Source organism: Pipistrellus hanaki, assembly GCF_964339955.1.
Source record: "Pipistrellus hanaki genome assembly, chromosome: 12".
NCBI lineage: Eukaryota > Metazoa > Chordata > Mammalia > Chiroptera > Vespertilionidae > Pipistrellus > Pipistrellus hanaki.
In genome coordinates, this window is record NC_140514.1 from 11288070 (window position 1) to 11312642 (window position 24573).

Here is a 24573-nt window from a genome sequence, read left to right on the forward strand (position 1 = left end):
CTACCGTCCAGGTCCCATTTTTATCCCCTTACCCTGCTTTATATTTCTCCTGCACACTTCTATTAAGTATGTATTTCTCTCTGTCTACTATGTATTTCCCCCACAATAATGTAAATGGATGTCAAACTCCTAGAGGGAAAAGACTGTTCACTGCTGAATTCCTGATGACCAGCACAAGACCTAGTACATGTTAAGTTTTCAATAGATACCAGCTGCATAAATAGATGGGAAGTGCATAATAATTTTAATGTATCTTTTTAAAAATGTCTGTAACACTTTACTTGTCAAATTCCTGAGAGCATATGTAACAAGTAAATAAGGAGATTTTTACACAGTAATCTAAACACAGACATGCCATAATGATACACACCAAAGATTTCTAATAAGTGGGAAAATAAAAAGGGCATCCGAGGACTCGAGGATTAACATCCAACCAGTTCCAAAGCAATCTTAGAAAACAGTTACTTGCAAAATTTATATCACAGTACAAAGGAAGCGAACTTCTCTTTCTACCAGATAAGAGCATCATTTTTGCCTTATCTAAAAAATAACTAAAGGAATAAAACATTAGCATTCTAGCATGACTCCCAACCATGATATTAAAATGTCTGTGAAAAAGAAGTGAAGTATCTTAAGCAGCTTGTGTTCATTAAAGATGTGCGTATCTTCCTTCTCTCCCTAAAGCCAAAGAGATACTGAGTGACCCTTCATCTGTGATGTTTCTCTTCTGGAAAAGCCTTCTTGGACCTCAAATCCTCAAACATCTATTACTCTTTCCTTTTCCCTGCCATTTTCTCCAACTGTGGTCTTTATCGACTTTATTTTCTCATACCCCATCTCCTCCTTAATTCTCTAGAATGACTACCCAGATAGTCCACCGAAACTGTCCTTAGAGATAAGCAATGCACTCCAATTATCCAAGCCCACAGTCTTTTCTCCTGACCGCTCCATGCTGTCGAATGCTGCCAAGCACCCCTCATGCTCTTGACCATCACCTCCCTCCCCAGCCTCTATAGCCCATGCTGTCCTGGTTTGGCTCCTAGTTCCCTGAAATCCTCTACTCATCACACCCAGGTAGGCATCACACCTGGCTTTTACAACAGAGCTGTACACCAGATAGGCTCTGGAGGGAAGATTCAAACTTCTGCTCTGTGACTTCATTCATTCAACACTGAGCACCTATTTCAATATTTATTGAGCACCTATTCTGTGTGATGCTCTGGGAATAAAAATGAACAAGAAATATTTGGTCACTGCTCTCAGAGCCATTTTAATTTGGAAACTAAAATGATGAGTTTTTGTTTCCTTAATTTCCTTAAGTGGCAGTGTCCCAAGGTGAGCAATTTGAGGCAAGAATATATCTGAGGCAAAACAATCTATAAGAAAAGAAAATGGAAAGAAGGAAGACATTACTCACCGATGTAAATGCCAGCAACTCCTCTTCAGTTAACTTATGCACTGGGTTATTCTTTTGCATATTTGTGCTTTAAATTAAAAAAAGATATTACTCCTAAAATGCATGTTGTGTCTAATGAAATATAATTTTTGAAAGACAAAATAAACTTATTTCAAATATTTGAAAGCACATATTTTAATATTACTACATTACATACAAATGTAGATATGAGTTTGCCAAAGATAAGTACAGAAAGTAGTAAAATACTGACAAAATGTGCTTAGTGTACTAAATGTCAACCTAATTTATTTTACTAGGAAAAAAAGAAACTCGGGGAATGTCTACAAGATAAGTGGCTTTTAAGTTTCAAAAGTGTTAATATCATGAAAGCCACGCAAAACTGAGCAACTGTTCCAGATTGACCGAAACTAAGGAGAAAACAGCTAACGGCAACGCACATCTAGACAGGCTCCTATCTATGCCCCAGAGATGGTACCTGAGACCCTGGCAAACTTGAATGGAATCTGAGTATTAAAGGAGAGTAAGTATGAATGTTATTTTCCTGGTTTTGAGAACTGTATTGTGTGACAATGTACAAAAGTACACTTGCTTGCAGGAATCACACACTAAAGTACTCTAAGTGATGAGAGCATCATGTTGGAAGATGATTCTCTTACATTCTTTGCAATGCTTTGCCCTGGAAACTTTTTTCCTAATGTGAAATTACTTCAAAATAGAAAAACTATAAAAATAAGAGTAAAAACTATTTCCACCACACATAAGGTTCTACAGTATTCAAAAATAAGTCTACCTTTTGAGTTATAAATATCCCCAAAGTTCAAAATACTCATTCTCACCTATGCTAAATATTTTATTAAGAGTCTATTTCTAGCTAAAGCTAACCAAAGAAATGTTGCTTATGAAGGGAGGAGAAGGATGAGAATACCAACTCCCAGGGGATTCCTGAGGTCTCTAACTTCTAACCTTTTGATTGGTTACCAAACTATTCTGGATCGTGAGCAGCATTACAGATTCCCTCTTCACCCAGGACCCTTGGGCCCTCCTGAATAAAGATTTCCCCAACACATGAGAATCCACATGCCAGGTGCTCAGTGTAGCCAAGAGAGTCGTTAACTCACCAGATTCCCAGGATAACAGCCAGCTCTTCAGCACACAGGCTGGGCATCTGATACTGTTCACAATCTGCTAACTTTATCTCATTTAGAACAGTATCATCATTCAGCTCAAGATTCTGGTGGAATACAAAAGAAAATACTTAGACCGAAAATTAAATTTAATTCATTCAACAGACTGTATGCAATTGATTGCTAGGGAAGGATAAAATAGCTTGTTTAAAATTATACAATGTCTACCTATGGTTAATAGGCTTTCTCTTGAAACACTTATTTGAGGACAACTTACTGTGTAGAAATAGAGGACAGGCCACCTATGCCTCAGGAATACATTGACAATATCAATAGAGAATAACAGTTATCAGTGCTTGAGCCTCCTGTCATACCTACTGGCCAGTTGCTTAGCCTTTTATATATATATATATAAGATATATTTGTCAAATCCCATAATTTTTATTATGTCATTAATATTTCAAAATAATTGTTTTTTTAATTAATTATCAAAATAGTAAAATAACAATGTAATTCAGACATTCAGAAGAATGGCAAAAATTACCAAGCATTGATAGGATGTAGAGAAACTGGTGCCTTGAAAATTGGAGGGTGGGAATATAAAATGATACCATTTTGGAAAACAATTTGGCAGTTTTTCACTAAGTTAAAAATATACTTACTACATAACCCAGTCATTCCAATCCTAGATATTTACATGAGAATTAAAAAGATAAATTTACACAAAGACTTACACACAAATCTTCCAAGCAGTTTTATTCCTTATAGCCAAAAACTAGAAACAGCTCAATGGTCCACCAACAGGGGAATGGATAAGCACATTGTGGTATTAACTGAGCAATGAATAGGAGCTAACCATTGCTATCAAAATATCAATGACTCTCCAACATTATACTAAGTGAAAGAAACCAGACACAAGAGCCATACTGAATGATTCTATTTATTTGAAATTCTAGAAAAACAGCTCCTGTCTGTGACAGAAAACAGATCAGTGAGAGGGAGAGGGATTTTAGGAATATGTGTGTAGTTTCTGGAATGATGGAAATGGTTCTATATTTTTATTACAGTGGCGGTTACATGTGTCTCTATCAGAACTCACCAAAACTATACATTTAAAATAGGTATATATTATCTTATGTAAATATTTCCCCAACAAGTTTGATTCAAATTGTTTTTCTAATCCTATATAATAAAAGGCTAATATGCAAATAGACCAAATAGCGGAATAACCAAATAACCGATCCCTATGATGTGCACTGAGCACCAGGGAGCATGTACAGAACATGGCAGGCATTGACCACAGAAGGATAGTGGAGCAGGTGAGTGGGGGCACCAGTCCAAGATGGGTGCAGGTCGCTGTCATCAGAGCGAGGCTCTGGTGGTTACTGAAAATTCTTTGCTCCCACATGCTGCGGTCCAGCACGGCATTCGCACCTGCTGCTGGTTCCGACCCCACTTGCACCCGCTGCTGGTGCTGGAGCTGCCGCTTGCAACCACTGCCAGTGCTGGCCCCGCTCACACTCGCTGCCAGTGCCCTGCAAAGGGGCTGGTCCCACTCACACTCGCTGTGGTGCCGGCCCCAATCACTTGGTGTGTCAGTGGGTGCGAGCGGGGCTGGTGCCATCAGCACGTGAGAGCAGCAGCAGCACATGGGAACAGCAGAGGCGAGAGCAGAGCTGCCAGCAGACAGGAGACCAGGGTCCTCAGTGGAGGGGTCGGGCAAGGGAGCGAAGGATGGGCTGAGACCCACCCTTGTGCCTACAGCAGCCTCTCGGCCCACAGTTCCTTTCAAGGTGCACAAATTTGTACACTGGGCCCTTAGTAATTCAATAAAAGTAGCTAAAATTAGGAAGAGTTTAGGAGTTGAGTGGAGCTCGGCAGAACCCCATAGAAAGCTGAAAACTACCTCTGACTAGATCAACCTCTTACTGGTAATCTCTTAATTGATAACCAGTCCTCTGCCCACATCACAGCCCAAAAGAACAGCTTTCCTTGTTTATCCTCAGGTTCATCCTAACTATAGGCCCAGCTCTACCTATAAGATGTCAAGAAACAATACTGCACCTTCAGGAACCATTGATGAGAGAGACACAGAAAATGGGCTGCTGCTTAGTTTCCACGGAAACCATGCCTCTTCCTCAGGACTAGCACCCTTCAAAGGGCAGGCTGGCAGATGCACAGCACACCCTGGTGGCCATCCATTTTCAACACAGGCCTTTCTTAATTTTTAAAAGGGAGCTACATATGTAAGTTTTAAGTTTTCTAAATGCCACACTTAAGGGATTAAGCAAAGAAAAAAAGAAAGACTCATGGACACAGACAACAGTATGATGGTTACCAGAAGGAAAGGGAGGTGGGGAAGTGGAGGAGGGTAGAAGGGGGATAAATGGTGATGGAAGGAGACCTGACTTACTGTGTTGGTTAACACAATAAAATATACAGATGATGTATGGTAGAATTGTATACCTGAAACCTATATAATTTTATTAACCAGTGTCACTGCAATAAATTCAAGGAAAAAAGTTTAGCACAACCAGCGTGGCTCTGTGGTTGAGCATCGACCTATGAACCAGGAAGTCACAGTTTGAATCCCAACCAGGGCACATGCTCCGGTTGCATGCTCCATTCCCAGTGGGGGGCTTGTAGGAGGCAGCCAATCAATGATTCTCTCTCATTGACGTTTCTGTCTCTCCATCCTCCTCCCTTCCTCCCTCTCCAAAAATCAATAAAATACATATATACTTTTTAAATAGGTAACTCGGATCCTCCTCACCTTTGTTAAATGTTCCTGAGGAGTCGGGGCTGGACTGAATTCGCCATTTGAAAAGGCATCTCCTTCCCTTTTTACATCTAGAATAAGCTGAGCCACATAATTTTCCTGGAACCGTGTCCTTTTGCCCAAAGCACCTGAAAAAAATATAAAATTATATTCATTGATTTGTTTATCAGACCTACTGTTCAATCATAAAAAGCAATTTTCAGAGTGCTTTAGAATTTATAAAGTGTTTCTCCATCTCAGAAAGAGAAACCTGAGTTTCAGTGATGATTTTAAATGACTTACAAATTTATAAAGCCAATAAGTCATGGGGCCAGAATTCAATCCCAGGATTTCTGCCAATAGATTCCACATTATACTATCTACATTCTCAAAAGAGTAACTCATTAAGTGCTATAGGGAAAAGAAATATTACCATCTGCATATGACAGATGAAAACATGGAGGTTCTGAGATATAGTCACTTGCTCAAGATGAGGGGGCTTCTCAGTATCCGAGCCAGAGCTTAAAGCCAGGTTTTCAGGTTCTAAATCCCAGTCTTTCTGTCTCGCTTCAGGTGACATCAAACCTTTTTCATTTTGTAACTGAACTAACTTGCTGTAGAATAGCTTTAAGAGAAGCAAAAGTGCTCACATCCATTTTCTGGTAAGAGTCAGATTACCATGATCCTTGATAACAAAGGCCAGTCTAAGAAGTCTGGACTTCATCCTGCTATGAGTCTGGCTCTAAGTTATCCATCAACCTTTTAAACATGTTATACTAAAAACAGCTATTGAGATGGTCTAACACAGCTTATAATTTTTATAATAAGGTTATATATAGCTGAATAGAAAAAATAATGTGAATCTCCTTTTATATTTGTGAGTACCACTTTTGAATTTTAAGTTCTTCACTCTTAACTTGGGAAAAAATGTGAACACTAGGCAGTAAATTCATTAACAGTTAAAAGTGACCATACATGGCACTATGCTATTAATTTTTCAAGTGATCAAAAAAAAATCCCCTAAATCCACAATATTCAAAATCATAATCTCTGAAAATAACCTCACAAGTTTTATTACATATAACTATATTTTCAAACACAGACAACACTTCAACTTGCATAAGGCCATTGCTCCAAAAATTGTAAGCTGGATATTTAATAATTTTCCCTACACAAACAGTAATAAAAGATGGCCAGGATCCTAGGCAGGTCACAAAGTCATATTTAATTCATAATATACCTGAAGGATTTTATTATGTAGCTCAATAATAAATATAGAGTTTGGTGGCTAAGAATGGACCTTAGAGATAATCTAGACCCAGCCTATGGAAGACAGCAAATTCAATCATTTCAATACTCACAGGTTGGGAGTCACAGTCAGGTATGCTGAGCCCATGGGCAACAGGTATAAACAGTGTGATCAAGTGATGATGTCTGACTTTCATTAATGTGTTCAATACTGAATGCCAATTATATTTTTTGAGACACCAGGGACAGAGTGATACATAAAAAGAAACCAATGTTTCTTATTTGGTGTTCAGAAGAAACACAGAGGTTTTAGGAGAAACTCTGTAATTTGCTTGTTCACTCAGCAAATGTTTATTGAGTGCCTAGTCCAAGCCAGATAGTGTTATAAGGAACTGAATAAACATCTAATCAACAGTCAAAAATTTGGTCTTAAGGAATACAAAAAAAAGAAGGAGAGAAGCAATAGATAGGCATTTACAAGGAAGGGCAATGTAGGAAGGCCAAACCAAACTTGGGAATCAGGAGGGAGGGGTTGAAAGTTCCTTTGTGTCCTGCCTGGCTTCTATACTATTAGCATGTGTCTAACCAGATTAGGAAATACATGGGCATCTTCAGAAATAAAAAATATATATAATTTCAAGTTTGTTGTAAGACTATGAATTTTTTTAAAATATATTTTATTGATTTGTTATAGAGAGGACGAGAGAGGGATAGACAGTTAGAAACATTGATGAGAGAGAAACATCTATCAGCTGCCTCCTGCACTCCCCCGACTGGGGATGTGTCCACAACCAAGGCACATGCCCTTGACCGGAATCGAACCTGGGACCTTCAGTCTGCAGGCCGAAGCTCTATCCGCTGAGCCAAACTGGTATCAGCAAGACTATGAATTTTTAAAATATTTAAAATCCATTTTTGTAAAGCAAAGAATAGGACATAGAAAATCAAATACAACCAAACAATATAGCCAAATTGCCAATGTATATATTAGTTTTATCAAAAAAATTAATCAACTAGCCACAAAAAAATATAAAGTCTTACCTGTCAAATCAATTTGTAATTTGCTGATGTCTTTAGCAATGCTGAACTGATCTTTTGCTTTTTTATATTCATAATAATATAAAAATATATATGCACATTCCAGATGGAACTGAATAGCCAAATATCGACCTGGATCATCTACAAACAGATGTTCTAGCTTCATCACTGCAAGAGAAAAGATAAACATTAAAAACTATGATGAGAATAAAATGTTGAGTCCATAATATGTGAAGTATATATTACATTAGCCCTGCTCTTAAAGAATTTTCAGTTTGGAAGATAAGGAATTCATATAATAGTTCACAGCTAAAATTTGCTGAGTGCTTGTAAGTTCCAAGCAGGAAGCTAAAGACACTATACAGGTTACCTCCTTTACTCCAAACAGTCCTAGAAGGCATTATTCATAGCCTGCTCTTTCTTGTTTTAGAGGGTGCTTGCCTGCACCCTATGATTCATAACCCTTTTCTTTCTTCTTTTAGGGTGCTTGTCTGCACCCTGCTATTAAAAAAATATGACAACACAAGTTGATACAAAGTACAAATGAACCTATGAAGAGCTAAACAATACAAAAAGTCTGATGAAGAGATCAGCTTACAATTTCCTCATAAAGAATGTAGAATTTCTCCCTTAAAAGAAAGAGAGAGCTCTTCCCAAAAGCGGCCTGACGTGACCCCTGAGAATGGTTCAGTACTCACTTGACCTAGAAAAACCCACAAAATCATGCAAATCGAGAGGTTCAAATGTTCGTGGTCACTTTAAGAACACTCATGAAACTGCCCAGTGCCTTCCTTCAGGGTACTGCATAGCCAAAAGCCACCAAACAGCTGAAAGATGTCACTGCAGAAGCAATGTGCCACTCTGTCCTTACACTGGTGGAGCTGGTGGGTATGCCCAGGCCAAACAGTACGGCTGGACATAGGATGGTGACCCAAAAAGAGTGCTCAAGTTTTGCTGCACGTGCTTAAAAATGCAGAGTGATGTTGAATTAAGGGTTCAGATGTAGCTTCTCTGGTAATTGAGCACATCCAAATGAACAATGCTCCCAAGATGTGGTGCAGAATTTACAGAGGTTATGGGTGGATTAACCCGTCCGTGAGCTCTCCCTGCCACATGGAGATGATCCTATTGAAAAAAAGCAGACTGCTCCTAAACTAGAAGAAACAAAAGAACAACTGTAAAACTACCTTTCCCCCATCCTGTATTATAGGTAAGTCCCTTATCAGATATATTTTTTGCAAATATTTCCTCCTATTCTGTGAGTTGTCATTTCAGTTTCTTGAGCATATCATTGAAAAAAAAAAAAAAAAGCTTTTTTTTATTTTAAAGAAGTCTAAATTATTTTTTCTTTTGTTATTCAAGCATATATATATATATAAAATTGATTTTTGAGAGGGAGAGAGAAGATAGAAACATCAACAATGAGAAAGAATAATTGATTGGCTGCCTCCTGCACGCCCCCTACTGGGAATCAAACCCACAACCTGGGCATATGTCTTCTACCTGGGACCCTTCAGTCTGCTCTATGCACTGAGCCAAACCACTGAGGGCCTTACTCAGGCTTTTGATGTGGTGTCTAAGAATCCATTGCCAAATCTGACGTCATGAAGATTTACCCCTATTATTTTCTCCTGAGATTTTTATAGTTTTAGCTCTTATATTCAGGTGCCTGACCCATTTTGATTTAACTTTTTATATATGATGTAAGGTAAGGGTCCGATTTTATTCGTGTGCATATAATTACCCAAAGAGCCCCAACACCATTTGTTGAAAAGACTATTCTTTCTCCATTGAGACATTTAATATGTAGAATAAAGCAAGTAATTATGTTAACATTGTTAGGAACAAAATTTTCAGTTTAACAGGTATCAAGGTATCAAAGATAGAAACATTTTGCAAAGTTAAATTTTTTTTCAAACTATAAGAGAAAGTTTATTTAGAAAGACACAGAGGTAGAAGTGAGCCAAGGAACGGGCTCAGGAAATGAGTAACCCAGGCCAAAAAAAAAAAAAAAAGAAAAAAAAGACCCTTGAAGCTTAGGGGAGAGAGGAACAGGGAGGTAGGAATATAGGGAGGGATAGAGGGAGGAAGGGAGAGAAAAAAAGAGGAGGGAGGGAGGCCGAGAGAGAGAGAGAGAGAGAGAGAGAGAGAGAGAGAGAGAGAGAGGGAAGGAGACTGACCCTGAGAGATGAGAGGAGGAGGAAAGGCTTGAAATGAGCAGATATTTAACAATCCTTTGATGGCTATCACTAACAAGATGGAAATCCAGTGTCCTAGTGATCTAAGGTCTAGTTCAATCTGACACACAACCCCTCACATCTGCTCCTGCAATTCCCAGACATTCCAGTCTCCCTGCCTCTCTTTGTACATACCGTATACCCTGTCCAACTTCTCCACCTAATAAATTCTCACTGGTTCTTAAAAAGTCAGCTCAAACATCAAACACTTTGTGAAGCCTTCTCTGATCTCTCAAGTTTATACTAATCACATCCTTTCCTTCATTCCTTCCTTCCTCTTTATGTCTTTTTCTTCCTATAATCTAGCTCCTATCCTAATGAATCCACTGGCATCCCAATCACAGTGACTGGAACCCAGCAAGAATTTAAAAATATATATGTATTTTTTTTATATCTTTTTTATATATATATTTTATTGATTTTTTTACAGAGAGGAAGGGAGATAGAGAGTTAGAAACATCGATGAGAGTCATCGATCAGCTGCCTCTTGCATGTCCCCTACTGGGGATGTGCCCGCAACCAAGGTACATGCCCTTGACCGGAATCGAACCAGGGACCCTTCAGTCTGCAGGCTGACGCTCTATTCACTGAGCCAAACTGGTTTCAGCTATGCATGTATTTTTACTAAATATCAAATATGGCAGGCAACAGAAAGGCACAAATAAAACTGGGAATAACTGAATATTTTTCTATTTAAAAAATGGCATGATGAAATTGCTATTTAGAAAAACTAATTCAGTAGTGATGTACATGGACAAGGAACAAAGGCCAAAAAAGAGCCCACAGGGGAGGTGCAGTCTTTCGGACATGAAGGGATAATGATAGTGGCCTTCAGTAACTGGAGGGCTGGCCACACACAGGACTACACCTATCCCACCATCTCTGTTGCTCCACAGCAGTGCTGTCCACTAAGTCATTGGTGATTACGTTAACGTTACATATTTGATAGCTGAACTCTTCACAATGATAGCCATTAGCTCCACCTGGTCTCTGGGCACTTGAAATGTGGCTAATGAAACTGAGCAACTCAAGTATTTAATTCATTTATTTCACTTCATTTTATTTTAAATAGTCACGTGTGGCTAGTAGCCACTATACTCGACAGGCGCTCTAGCTAGCAGTTGTGGCAAAATAGCAGATATTTTAAATTAATAAAAGGAACCACTTGGTAGCAATTACTGATCCTAAAAATGTAGTGGGCTCCCTCTCAAAGTCATCTTGGTAAGTGCCCAAGAAAAGAAGAGATGACCTTTTTTTAATACAATTTCCAACAGATTACAGCATTAGGATGGGTGGAAAGATGGCCTACAAAGAACCAAATTATTTTTGCTTGGAAAAGATTCAAAGATCATTTTTACATGGAAGAGAACCTTGGTTTGGAAGTTAGATAAGTTGAGGTCACACAGGACAGAAAAGCAACTAAAAGCCAGATCTTACAACACTATGTTCTGTTAATTTTCTTGATTGTGACAATTTCATGGGAATGCATATGTAAAATGTCATCAATTGTATACTTTAAATGAGACTTATTATAGATTAATTATACTTCTAAAGAGCACACTATACCCACCACTATACTACCCTATGTCAACTCTTTAGCATCATCTCATAAGAGTTATTGAGGATAAGTTAGTTAATATATTTAAAGATTAGAATAGTGCTTGGTTTAGAGTAAACACTACAGAAATGTTAAGTGCAATTATCACTATTAGATACCAAAATTCTGCCCTACTGACCATTCTGGAGAACTGTAATTGGAGTCAGAAACTCCAGATCATAGTTCTGGTTCTTGGACAGTCTCTCTGAGTCTCAATTCTTTGAAAATGAGTTAATTAACTGCAGAAAATAATCTCTAAAGCAGCAGTCACCAACCTTTGGTCCGCAGACCATGGTGGTCTGTGAGGTCTGAAAAGTTGGCGACCATTGCTCTAACGGCCCTTTCCAAATGAAAGATTTCAGAAGTGGACTAGGTAAGAGTTGTAGAAAGAGAAAAGAAGGATAGATGTGGGGACCTTAAGGAAGAACTGATAAGATTTAAGAACTGGAAAAACAATGAATCAACTATGAACATGAAGTTTTGAGCTTTGGATGACTCAAGGCTTAAATAAAAGCCTTCTATATGTTTACACAATAGAAGTACATTTATTGTTTTAACAAATCAGTAAGTACATGAAAGTGAATATTCATGACCTTCTAAATCAAACCCTCAACCAGTACATTTAAAACATGTGAAAACCAAAATCTGTTCTCATGAGATTATGTGAATGCTGTGTTAAAATGAAATCCTATGGATAATTATAATTAGACTAGAGGCCCGGTGCATGAAATTTGTGCATTTGGGGGTGGGGGGCAGAGCAGGTCCCTCAGTAGGGCCTGCACCATCTTGCAGTCTGGGATCCCTCGAGGGATGTCAGACATCCTTAACGCTGTCGCAGAGGCCAGAGGCTCCCGCTACCAGCCACCGCTGCTGCACTCACTAGCCATGAGCCTGGCTTCTGGCTGAGTGGTGCTCCCCCAGTGAAAGCACACTGACCACCAGGGGGCAGCTCCTGCATTAAGCATCTGCTACCTGGTGGTTAGTGCATGTCATAGTGACTGGTTGGTCAACCATTTGGTCTATTTGCATATTAGCCTTTTATTATATAGGATAATCATATTAGCATGATTAATAACATTCATTCTAAAGTATCAAATCATTTTATAAGTAAATGCATATGTCAGTCACTAAAAAACTAATCTCTTCAACTCTTTCAATGTGGGAACAATCTGACCCTAGAGTTACACAACTGCCTGTAGATGTCACAACAGAACCCTTTAACAAAGCATTTTAACCTGTTTCTCTCAGACGGTGACTTCTTCATGAGTTCATCTTCAAAGAGCTAAACTGCAATATTATGGCTCATGCATTTTCAGTATCAAAGCCTACAATAAATGGTGTGTATCCTTAAGCAGTGTGTGTGTGTGTGTGTGTGTGTGTGTGTGTGTATTATTTATTTTTTACAGAGAGCAAGGGAAAGGGATAGAGAGATAGAAACATCAATGAGAGAGAAACATCGATCAGCTGCCTCCTGCACACCCCCCACTGGGGATGTGCCCGCAACCAAAAAACATGCCCCTGACCAAAATGAAACCTGGGACCCCTAAGTCCGCAGGCTGACGCTCTATCCACTGAGCCAAACTGGTCAGGGTCTTAAGCAGTCTTTAGAGAACCATGGTTTCATGAATGTGACATCCAAGAGTATTTTAGATGGTGCTGAGAGATACCATCTCAAAATTCCAACTTACTCCTTTCAAAGACGGATCAGTCCAGCTGACACTCTGATGCACTCTTTTCCACTACATCGTACTGATGCAACATTCTTGGACCAAAAGATAAAGATCACAGTTGTTCATAATATACTTCTCTGTTTCATAGACTGCAAAAAAATCCTTCCAACTTTCTGATGATCCCTCAAGGGCAACATTTCAAATATAATATTCTTCCCTGGACACTGAACAGTATTTCAGTTATAACTGACTGCTTGGTTAACACTTGGGTCAAATCCCAGAACAAAACATTTTTTAAATAAAATTATTTATGAAATGTTGTAGTTTAAGACTATCTACAAACCTATTTAGACATAGCCAAATGGACCAATTTATGACTAGATAACATGAAAAATGTAGTTGATTAGCCTAAAATAGCAACCTAAAAAATTCTGAGTTGTAAGGCAAAGCAAGTGATATGCTACAATACACTGCAGAAAGGAACTGAGACCACTTGGGGAATGAATCAGTCACAGTCATATTTTCCAATATCTTAGTTATTATCCCTTTCTGTTCAGAAACTTAATTTTACCTCTTAGAATTCTCTCTAAGATACAACATTGTGGTTCCTGCCTTTAAAATTAATACATACGGAAGGAATTTCCTTCTTTTCCTAATAAAGAGTTATCATTATGAAAACTGGTCAGAGATATGGTAAAGAGACAGCCATTAATACAGATTAACATAATATAGAATAAATCTGCAACAATGACTACCCAAACTTCATTTCCTTTGAAAAAAAAACAAACAAACAAACAAACAAAAAACCTGCCTGTAATACCTTAGTTTTTGTTCATTTACAAATTTTCCATGAAAGTATAATAAACCATAGGAAACTGTATAACATCCTAGGCAGTAGGCTGTAGCTACCTTTTTAAAAATTAAATAGGACCTGAATCCTGATGCCATTCTCCTCCAATTTTTTCCCATTATCCTCTGGCGGGGAAAAATAAACTTTCCCCTCAATACTTTCAATGACATTCAACTCATCCCTGGCTTTCAAAACTTTACCCAATTTCATTAACTAGCTGCTTACCACCCCCAGCCCCCGATACACACACACATTCATTTTCCCTTTGAACAGTTTGTTTACGGAGTGTCTCTCACTTACAAAATATGTGAAGACATGAATGGGGGAAGACACAGTCTAAACATTTCATTGCACTAAAAACAGAAAGAGGACAAGACATATCTACTAAACAGGCATTGTCAGGTCTCAGTTTTCTCCAAGTCTCACTTGATATTCCATTTTGAAGAGAATGCCATACCTCAGCAACACTATTATGAACTGACTCAAAGTACCACATGGTATCTGGATAGGATCAATTTTCTATAATAATTTACATTTTGAAATTTTCTTGTACAGAAATTAAATTAGGTCAAATCTGCAATCAAGATGGAGGACTAATAGAAAGAGTTCCCCCTAAAAAGTACATATAGAGCCCTAGCCAGTTTGGCTCAGTGGATATAGCATGTTAGGGAGATAACCAATCAATGTGTCTCTCTCACATCAATGTTTCTCTCTCTCCTTCTCTCTCCCTCCCTTTCTCCCTCTCTCCTTCTCTTACTCCCTCCCTATCTCCTTCCCTTCCTCCTTCTTTACCCCCTTCCCTTCCTCCCTCTCTCTCTCCCTTCTTTCTTTCCGCTCTCTATAAAAACTGATGGAAAAATAGCCTCGGTGGAAAAATATCCTTGGTTGAGGATTAACAGAAAATAAAAATTGTTAGCTACCAGCCCTGGCTACATAGCATCCTGTGCACCGAATGGCTGCTGGTCTGATTCCCAGTCAGGGCAGCACATACCCGGGTTGCAGGTTCGATCCCTGGTTTGGGGTGCTATGGGAAGCAACTGATCAATGTTTCTCACATCGATGTTTCTCTCTCTCAAGATCAATTAAAAAAAAAAAGAATCAACCAATGAACGCGTAAGTAAGTAGAACAACAAATAGATGTTCCTCTCTCTCAAATAAATAAGTAAATAAATAAACTAATTTGCAACTAAATGTCAGGTTTAGATCCAGTGGCAAAGAATAGCTGTCATCAACAAATCAACAAACAAAAAGTGCTGGTAAGGATGCAAAGAAAAAGGAACCCTTGGCCGAAACCGGTTTGGCTCAGTGGTAGAATGTCGGTCTGCGGACTGAAAGGTCCCAGGTTTGATTCCGGTCAAGGGCATGTACATTGGTTGTGGGCACATCCCCGGTAGAGGGTGTGCAAGAGGCAGCTGGTCAATGTTTCTCTCTCATCGACGTTTCTAGCTCTCTATCCCTCTCTCCTCCTCTCTGTAAAAAATCAATAAAATATATATATTTTTTTTTAAAAAGAAAGAAAAAGGAACCCTTGTGCCCTGCTGGTGGGAATACAGACTAGTATGAGAACAGTATAGAGTTTCCTCAAAAAACTTGGAGTTTCCCATTTGACCCAGTAATCCCACTTCTAGGAATATATCCCAAGAAACTAGAAAAAAACAATCAGAAAGGACATATGCACCCCTATGTTCATAGCAGCACAATTCACCATAGCTGATTTGGAAACACCTAAGTGCCCATCAGCAGATGAGTGGATTAAAAAACGGTGGTACATCTGCACAATGGAATACTACGCTACTATAAAAATAGAAAAACTTTTTCCATTTGCAACAGCATGGATGGACCTGGAGAGCATTATGCTAAGCAATATAAGTCAGTGGGAGAAAGATAAATATCACATGATCTCACTCATTTGTGGAATATAATAAATAACATAAACTGATGAACCAAAATAGAACCAGATAAAAAAATATTTTAAAATATAATAAAAGTAATCCTGTTATTTGCAGATTCTTAATATTTCCTACAACTTTTGTGATATTATACTATGTTAATATAGTTTTGGTAATATTATTATATTTAAAATCTTTTTTCTTGAAATATTAATTTTTATTACATATAATATTATATTTTAAATTGTTTTCTTTAAATATTTGTGTTTATTATATGTAACAATAAATAAATAAATCCAGTGGCAAAATAAAAAGTTTTTAAATATACAAAGGAGAAGCTCAGAATATTTTTTTAACATAAAGAAAAATGTATTTTATTAAAGAAATGGAGACAAATATAAAATGTCATATGAATCTTACCACAAAATATTTTTTAAAAATTAAAAAATAAAATGCCCTTGCTCATTCCATAGCCTTATGTTACCTGAAGTCCTGAAAAAATATAAACGAAGTCCTAATATAAACAACAGAAGTGAATCAATTATTATAGATTATTAAAATCTATAGTATTATCGATTCAAATATCTTCATTCTGAATCATATATAGATGGTTCACTTTATCTAATGTTAATATATACTTATGTATTTGTCCTAGAACAAAATAAAAACTTAAGAAATTAGTTTCAACTGGTCACCTAGTTTACTATATTACTGCACAAATTAATATCCTGTCTAGTGTATCTGATCGACCTTTGTATAATCACAGGGTTGTACACCTGAAACTAATATATAGCAACTGTAATTAAAAAATAAAAAAATTATTTCAAAAAATCAATGTTAAAAGAAGAAAACAATAATAAAACAAAATGTAAAAATGCCTCTTTAGCCAATGTCACCCTCAATAAAAAGTATTTTCCACCAAGTTTTTTAAAAAAAGCTTTTCTTCATGTACTTAATAAGATATAAATAATTTCCTATTCTGCATGCAATTCACTCTATAATGAGTTAAAGATTTTTTTTTAAAAAAAAGGAAGCTTACACTTGTTTTTGCTTTTGCAAAAAGACCTCTTAAAAAACAGAGAAAATATTAAAATACCTTTAAGCTAAGTCATGATAAAATCATGGTGACCTGCATAGAACAGATCATTCCTTCTAAGTAGGTAACATAAATGATAATGATTGTCTTTAAAAAAAAAAAAAAAAAAAAAAAAGGAAAAATAAAAGAAATTCTATAATCTGATACCCTAATAATTTGATATTCCACCTCCAAAAAAAAAAAAAAAAGAACTCAAATTAAGTCACTATTACCTATAAAAGGTAAGTTAAACAAGAATGACTCAGTCAAGAAATTGAAATGGAGTTACATGCCCACATCCCATAAAAACCTGCTACATACCTTGATTGATACAGCCTTCAGCAAGAGCAAAAAGCTGAGGTGAGCGTTCCTCAAGCAACTGCTGGTGAACGTTCACACACCTCAACGTCCACCACGGCAAGCTCTGGAAAGAGACAGCACCGAGTATGGTGAAATAAAGGGACCCTTCGGGAAAATATCTTTTACATTAACTGAAATTAATTTTTTTTAAGTTTGTGAAACTGACCGTATTCAATAAGCTTCCCAATCCCCTGCTATGTCTTCAGTAATAATGCTCAAATCCACTCCTACATCTTCCACAAGAACATCCCTGTCCTCTGTTCTCTCAAAGCCTGTCTTTTTTAGTCCACTGGGCTTCCTGACATCATTTCGAACTCACCATCTCCTCCACTAAAATGTGTGCTGCAACCACACTGTTTTCTGTCAGCACCAACAGTTCTAGGAGGCCTCCTGCAAGAACATCCTAGGGGGAGCCTGACTGGTATGGTTCAGTGGATTGAGCATGGTTCCATGCAGCAAGAGGTCATTGGTTCGATTCCCAATCAGGGCACATGCCCGGGTTGCAGGCCCCAGTAGGGGGCGTGCAGGAAGCAGCCGATCAATGTTTCTATCTCTCTTTCCTTCTCCCTCCCCCTCTCTCTAAAATCAATAGAGACATATGATAAAAAAGAAGAAGAAAAAAGAACCTCGTGGGGTGTGGGGGTGGACATTTTCCTTCATTTACATTCCCAGCATATACATGTACCACCCTTTGCAAAGACACAGCTGTGATCCTGTATGTCACCCCTAGCTTTCGGTGTTATCCACCATTTACCCAACAAGATGAGAAATCATGTCTTACTCATCTCTGTATCTTCCCCAAAGCAATGTGTTTTGCACAACCTACCAAGTAAGAAACACACTGGATTCATTCAGATATTGTCCAAAACCGGCCACTCCCTTCCACACGTCTGTGAACCTCTCCCATGAAGCCCTGTCCCACTAGTGTGATGCACTCTGGTCTCTCACTTCTGAACTTCTACACTGCTCCTAGAAGTCAGACCACATTGGACAGTTCTTGTTTTTCAAGTGTACAACTCTACCTAGTCCATACATTTTTTGAATGTTAAAGAATGCATTTTAAAAATTGACTTGACTAACTCACAGGCTGAGAACACAGTGGCTTTTCTCTCTTTTCTGATGCTTGTTCTTACTTATTACATCTTTATTTAAAAAAAAAAAAAAAAAACTGGCAATACATAAGCAAACACAGTGAAGAGTGAACATCTCTCTCCTGCTGCCCCAATGCCATCTTTCTTTCTTAGAAAAATCCAAGACAAAGACTCATATTGTTCTACATTTTCCTCTATGAATGTATGGTTGTGTGTACAAGTTCTATTTTTTATAGATTCACTAGAAGCCCAGTGCACAAATTCATGCATGAGTGGGATCCCTTGGACTGGCTGGCAATCAGGGCCTATCTGGGCTGGCGAGCCCATGGGAGGAACTGTGGGGGTTAGCCAGCCTTGGGAGGTTGGCTGTGGGAATGCACTGACCACAGCCAACTGCAGCTCCTGCATTGAGTGTCTGCCTCCTGGTGGTCAGTGCACATCATAGCAACTGGTTGACTGGTCATTTGGTCAACCGGTCCTAATGGTCGTTTAGGCTTTTATATATATATGTATATGTATATATATATATATATATAAAAGCATTAAACATGATCATGCACTAAATCATCTAAATTAAAACTGTTATTTTGAATTATATTGTATAACGCTGTGAAAAATTAATTTTCCTTTTTATAAAAAAGCAGTAAATACTAATGGGAGGTCATGCTTAATTACTAACTTTTACTTGACCTTAACATCTGCATTTGATTAAGAGGTAAAACTGCCTGGTTCTCCTTTTAAACTGCTGTACAGCACAGCAGTTGCAACAATGACACAATCACAAATGAATTTTGACTCTATGACAAATGCTTTCTAATTATTAATGTGGTTTCCTCTGCCATGTAAGGAAAGATAGAATTATCTAATAGAAAGAAGTTTCCCATCATTTTTAATGTAATTCCCTGGGTGTTGCCTCATTCTGTTCCTATCAGTAAAGCTAATGAAGTCAGTGTACACATCAGTTATCTGTCCCTTATCCTCTGTCAGCGATAAGTGAGTCAGGTTTGGCAGCAGAGTCTTTTCCTTGTCTACATATGAGAATTTAGACAGATCCAAAGAGACTGCCTTTGTAAGAAAACATCATACAACATAAGATGCTGAACTCTTAAAAAGCAGATCTAGCCCAGATGGTGTGTGGCTCAGTAGTTGAGCATCGACCTACCAACCAGAAATTCATACGTAGTTTGATTCCCAGTAAGGCACATGCCTTGGTTGCAGGCTAGAATCCCAATGAGACATTGATGTTTCTATCTCTCTCTCCCTCTTTCTTCCTCTCTGAAATAAAAGTGTGTGTGTGTGTGTGTGTGTGTGTGTGCGCGTGTGCGTGTGTGTATGTGTGTGTGTGTATGTATATATATATATATATATATATATATACACACTATATTTGCGCATATATATATATACATATATAGATAGATAGATAGATAGATAGATAGATAGATAGATCAGATCTATAAAACTAATTCTTAACCCAAAATCTTTATATACTAGTATCATAGAAGTGGGAGTGCAAAACAAATAAAGCATAGCTTATGTTCTACTAGAAAATAACAGTGCCTTTTTCTATTTGCTAAGAATTGCTTAATAGAACATTTGAGTCATTAATAAATAAGAGAATCTGAAGCCTTGCTTTAGATGGTTTCTAGATCTTGCCTCCTGATTACAGGGCTTATTACAGAATGTTCTGATGGACAAGTCATGCTAGTCAATACCCTCCTAGAAGGCAGGCGCATTCCTGTACCCACACACTCAATAAATGCTTCCTGGCTTATTCCATCTTATCAACAAGGGAACTGGAATTCAGAGAAATTAACTAGCATAAGGTCACACAGTTGTTAAGTGGCTGAACCAGACAAACTGGTGTGATTTCAAAGCCAGGACTCCTTTCACTCTACATTTACTTATTACTAATACTAGTCTACAAATTTCCCAAGTTAGAGGGCAGGGGAAAATCATCTTTTACAGTTCCACAAAAATAATACTGCAATACACAACTTGATACATTTCCTAGGAGCCAACTTATTCAAAATTAATTTAAAAGATTAAAATTAACTTGGATAAATATGTTGTGTTTTGTAACCTTCTTAGCTTCATTTATTAGTTACTTTTAACATCATGATTTAGAGAGTAATGTATTCAATGCCCCAAGAGAAAAAAAATTTGAATGCTTTGATTGAAAGGCCAGCTTTCAGCACAGAACGATCTTTGTGTTGCATAGCGATGTACAATAAGAAAACAAGGTTAAAAGCTGAAGTCAACGTTAAGCACATGCCAAGAAATTCAGGTAACTTGTCTCTCCAACCCTACCAAGTATAACCATGTGTTCACTTGTTCTACTAGTTGCTGATAGTACATGTATCTTTATTCAAGTGATGCTTAGCACACTTGCTGATCAAAATTTTCCACCAACAAAACTTAAAATTGTCTGATTCACTCATTAATGACCATTAGTCTCACTAGAAAGAAAATTCTGTCATCTGTAGCCTCATCCTTGTTGATACTTTCTTCAAAGCCAAATACCGACTAGTTAGTCTACAGCAGCGGTCACCAACCAGTGGTCCGCGGAGTCTGAACGGTGGACCACTGCTTGTCTGTAGGACCATTGAACTCAGATCAACTGGGGAAATATTCTTTTAATTCAAACTCATGTTGCTAAGAAGACAATGATAAGACCTTATATCTGCTAGGACATGCTGAAACACATCAATCAGAAACATTTCCAGAGCAGCTGGTTCCAAATAAATCTCTGGCTCTCAGGAGATTGTTGACAGAGATGTCACTTCCCTTTTGCCTCTTCTCCGAATAGACTTAAAAGCAAGCCCTCATACGGTACAAACCAAGTCTACATTTTGCCAGAGAAATATTGTGTTTTTTCAATTTTTTCAATTTTTAGAAATTGAGACATTTCACAGAATATTTAGATTTACTATTGGCAATACAGGGTCTGAATCCCCAAGCTGCAATAATCAGAACAGGAGTAAGCAAGGCATAGCCTATGGGCCAAAGCAGCCCACCACCAGCATTTGTACATCCCAGGGAGTCAGAATAGCTTTACATTTTTAAATCATTCCAAAATACAAAAGAAGGATAACATTTTATAACATGAGAGAGAGAGAGAGAGAGAGAGAGAGAGAGAAACAATGTTCAGTTGTCATCCCCAACTGGGGCTGGAAACCACCTAGGTATGTGCCCTGACGGGAATCAAACCTACAACCTTTGGTGTACGGAATAACACTCCAACCAACTAAGCCAGCTACTGAGGCTAAAATTAAAATTTTAGTGAACATAAATAAAACTTTATTGGTACAACATAGTCACACCATTTGTTCACAGTCTCCAGCTGCTTTTACACCACAATGCAAAGCTGAATAAAAATAGAGACTGCAGGCGAAACAGGTTTGGCTCAGTGGTAGAGCGTCGGTCTGCGGACTGGAAGGTCCCAGGTTCGATTCCAGTCAAGGGCATGTACCTTGGTTGCGGGCACATCCCCGGTTGGGGGTGTGCAGGAGGCAGCTGATCGGTGATTCTCTCTCATCAATGTTTCTAACTCTCTATCCCTCTCCCTTCCTCTCTGTAAAAAAATCAATAAAATATATTTTATAAAAAATAAAAATAAAAATAAAATAAAATAGAGACTGCACAAAGCACAGGTGACACTTCCTCTAAACCTCCAAAGACTTTCTTTGTATGTCTTGTGATTTTGTCGCCTCCTACTACTGCCTGTTTAGCTTTCTGAGTCTGAGTGCTTCTTCTCACTAATTTACACATGACTTAAGGAAACCATGTCAGATACTCAACAAATGCTCTACTAAACCCAACCCAAATAATGAAACCAACCCAGGAAATAGTAACTAAGATCCTCCACAGTCAATCGTGCTAAACTCTGCCTATTGCTCATTATCTTACATGAAATTCATAAAAGACTATGAAGCTGTTTTTAAACCTGCATTTCAGATTCAGAGAATGAACATTTATATACATGCACACGTTACATACACCCATACTTACAATCCTATTAAAGTGGCTCAATATAATCTTATTTTATACTAGATGAAAATCATGAGGGGAGAAAGCTTTTGCTTACGTTCATCAGGTTTTAAAATTAAATATCTACAAGGCAACTGAGACAATAAATATGTTAAGATATCGTCAACATCACACCTATAGTCTGATGCTAATCAGCACAAAGTCACACTGGGTATGAACCTCCTGGCTCCTTGTTTTCCCTTACCTGAAGTGCTGTCAGTTTATGTCTTACATTCACTAGGATAATGCGTGCTAATAACAGCAGTATAGGGTTCGAGGTCAGGCTGTAGACTGATTCGCCATCAAGAACGAGCAGACTCAGAACAACTGCATCCAGTCCTTTCACCTAAAAAAAAATTTGTAAGCTAAGAAGATATAATTTAACAACATATTATTAATCTTTGTCTTGTAATTACACATATTTTCCAGTTATTCCAATTCTGAAGCAAAGACATTAATCTATTACATAGTAATTGGCACCGGGCAGAATCATAACATCATAAATGCCCTTAGGGATCTACAAATCGAGCCAGCCCTGACAGAGAGCCACCCATCTGCTGTGCTTCAGAGGAACAGGGAGCTCAAGACAATACTAATACTGAAGAGGCATCATGACTTTATAGATTTACTTACAACAAAATGTCATCTCTGTGAAAAACATCCCTAGTTAAAGTATTTTAAACACATTTCACATATGCTTCATCAGCTGGCAAATGTCATTACAAAGCACAACTGCTCCATAATTTTATTTTGTTTGTTTCTCTTTTTTTATTATTTAAAGTATTACATATATGTTCTTTTTCTTTTCCCCACTGACCTTCCCACCGTCTCCCCTACCCCCTGTCACATGCCCTCATAATTCCTATCAAGCCAACAAGGTCTTACATAGCAAGTGCTGAGCAGGCACACAACAAAGAGAGAGAGAGGGAGAGGGGGAGGGGGAGGAGAAGGGGGAGGGGGAGGAGGAGGGAAGGAGGGAGGGGGGGGGGGAAGAAAAACAATTGTTTTTAAAAAGCTGCAAAAAAGGGATGCCTGTGAAAACTTCACCCCTTGACTGCACAGATTTCCTAAATGTTTTTCAAATGTGAACTGCACAACTGTGACAGCGTCCACAAAACAGACAGCAGGGATGCATAACTGTTAGGAATATGGGCTCTAATCTCAGAGACACAGGATGGTGTCCTTTATCTGCTTCTAATCTGTTTGTAGACAGATAAATTTCTTAACTGAAGCCTCAGTTCCATCAATTATAAAATGAAATAATAGAAACTATACCTCATAGAATTCTTAAGATAAAATTATACTGAGAAGTATAACAGAGGAATAAAGACAACGTGAATGACTCCCACCAAACCACACATAAAGCTCACGGTTATCTCCACTAAGGAAAGAAGGCATTTTTAAAAAATTCAATAATTAAGAAACTATTTTGAAGTTATTTCCAACTGCCTCAATTTTAGAAGTGAGACAACAGATCCAAAAAGTTAAGTGAAGCCCCAAATCACACAGAACTTAGGGTATGAATAAAGAGTATAGTTCAAGTTTTCCAACTCCCAAACCAATGTTTTTCCCACCACACGCTGCCTTCCCCAGGCGGCTCTCTCTCTCTTCCTGCCACTCAGCAAGGTCAGGGCCGTGGAAGGCATTAGGAAGGCCTCAGTGCAGGACCAGGATCACGCCCAGCCTTCGCACTGACACAGGCCATAAATCAGAGGCAGGGGAAATCAATCTGGCTTTGGTGACTAGACTCCATGACCATAAAGTATATTCACAAATATTTGTGCATTGCAAGGGCTAGGAAAGATGAATCAGCTTTATATCACACATGTGAGTGAAATCATATGGTTCTTAACTTTTTCTATATGACTTACTTCCCTTAGCAAATAAGATCTATAAAATTAAAAGAGACAAATGAACAAACAATGACTCAGTAAACTGATGTACACACAACGAATTATAATGGCTTTCAGATTACGGATGCTTTTGTACCTCTTCTCTTTCTACCTCACCACCGAATTACTAACATCTCAGTAACTCCATTCCTTTCATTTGCTATTTCTCATTGAGACACTGGGTAACAGTAATCAGGCCCCTTTCACTGCATAAGCTTTGGGTGCCAAGGAGCCCTTTTTCCACTATGTTCAAGATCTCTGAGGTGGCTGGATAAATCAAAGTTACCACACTTCTTTT

General features: G+C 38.0%; 1 protein-coding gene across 1 annotated transcript in view; it reads right to left on the bottom strand.

The window, feature by feature from the left end:
• Positions 1-24573, bottom strand: part of TTC27 (tetratricopeptide repeat domain 27) — an 83577-nt gene that overhangs the window by 54884 nt on the left and 4120 nt on the right. The window contains exons 4-9 of the mRNA XM_084900661.1: positions 22589-22729; positions 17225-17327; positions 7589-7753; positions 5315-5448; positions 2536-2648; positions 1418-1484 (exon numbers count right to left, since the gene is read on the bottom strand). Of these exons, the coding sequence (XP_084756787.1) occupies positions 1418-1484; positions 2536-2648; positions 5315-5448; positions 7589-7753; positions 17225-17327; positions 22589-22729 (723 nt within the window). The remainder of the gene's footprint in view (positions 1-1417; positions 1485-2535; positions 2649-5314; positions 5449-7588; positions 7754-17224; positions 17328-22588; positions 22730-24573) is intronic.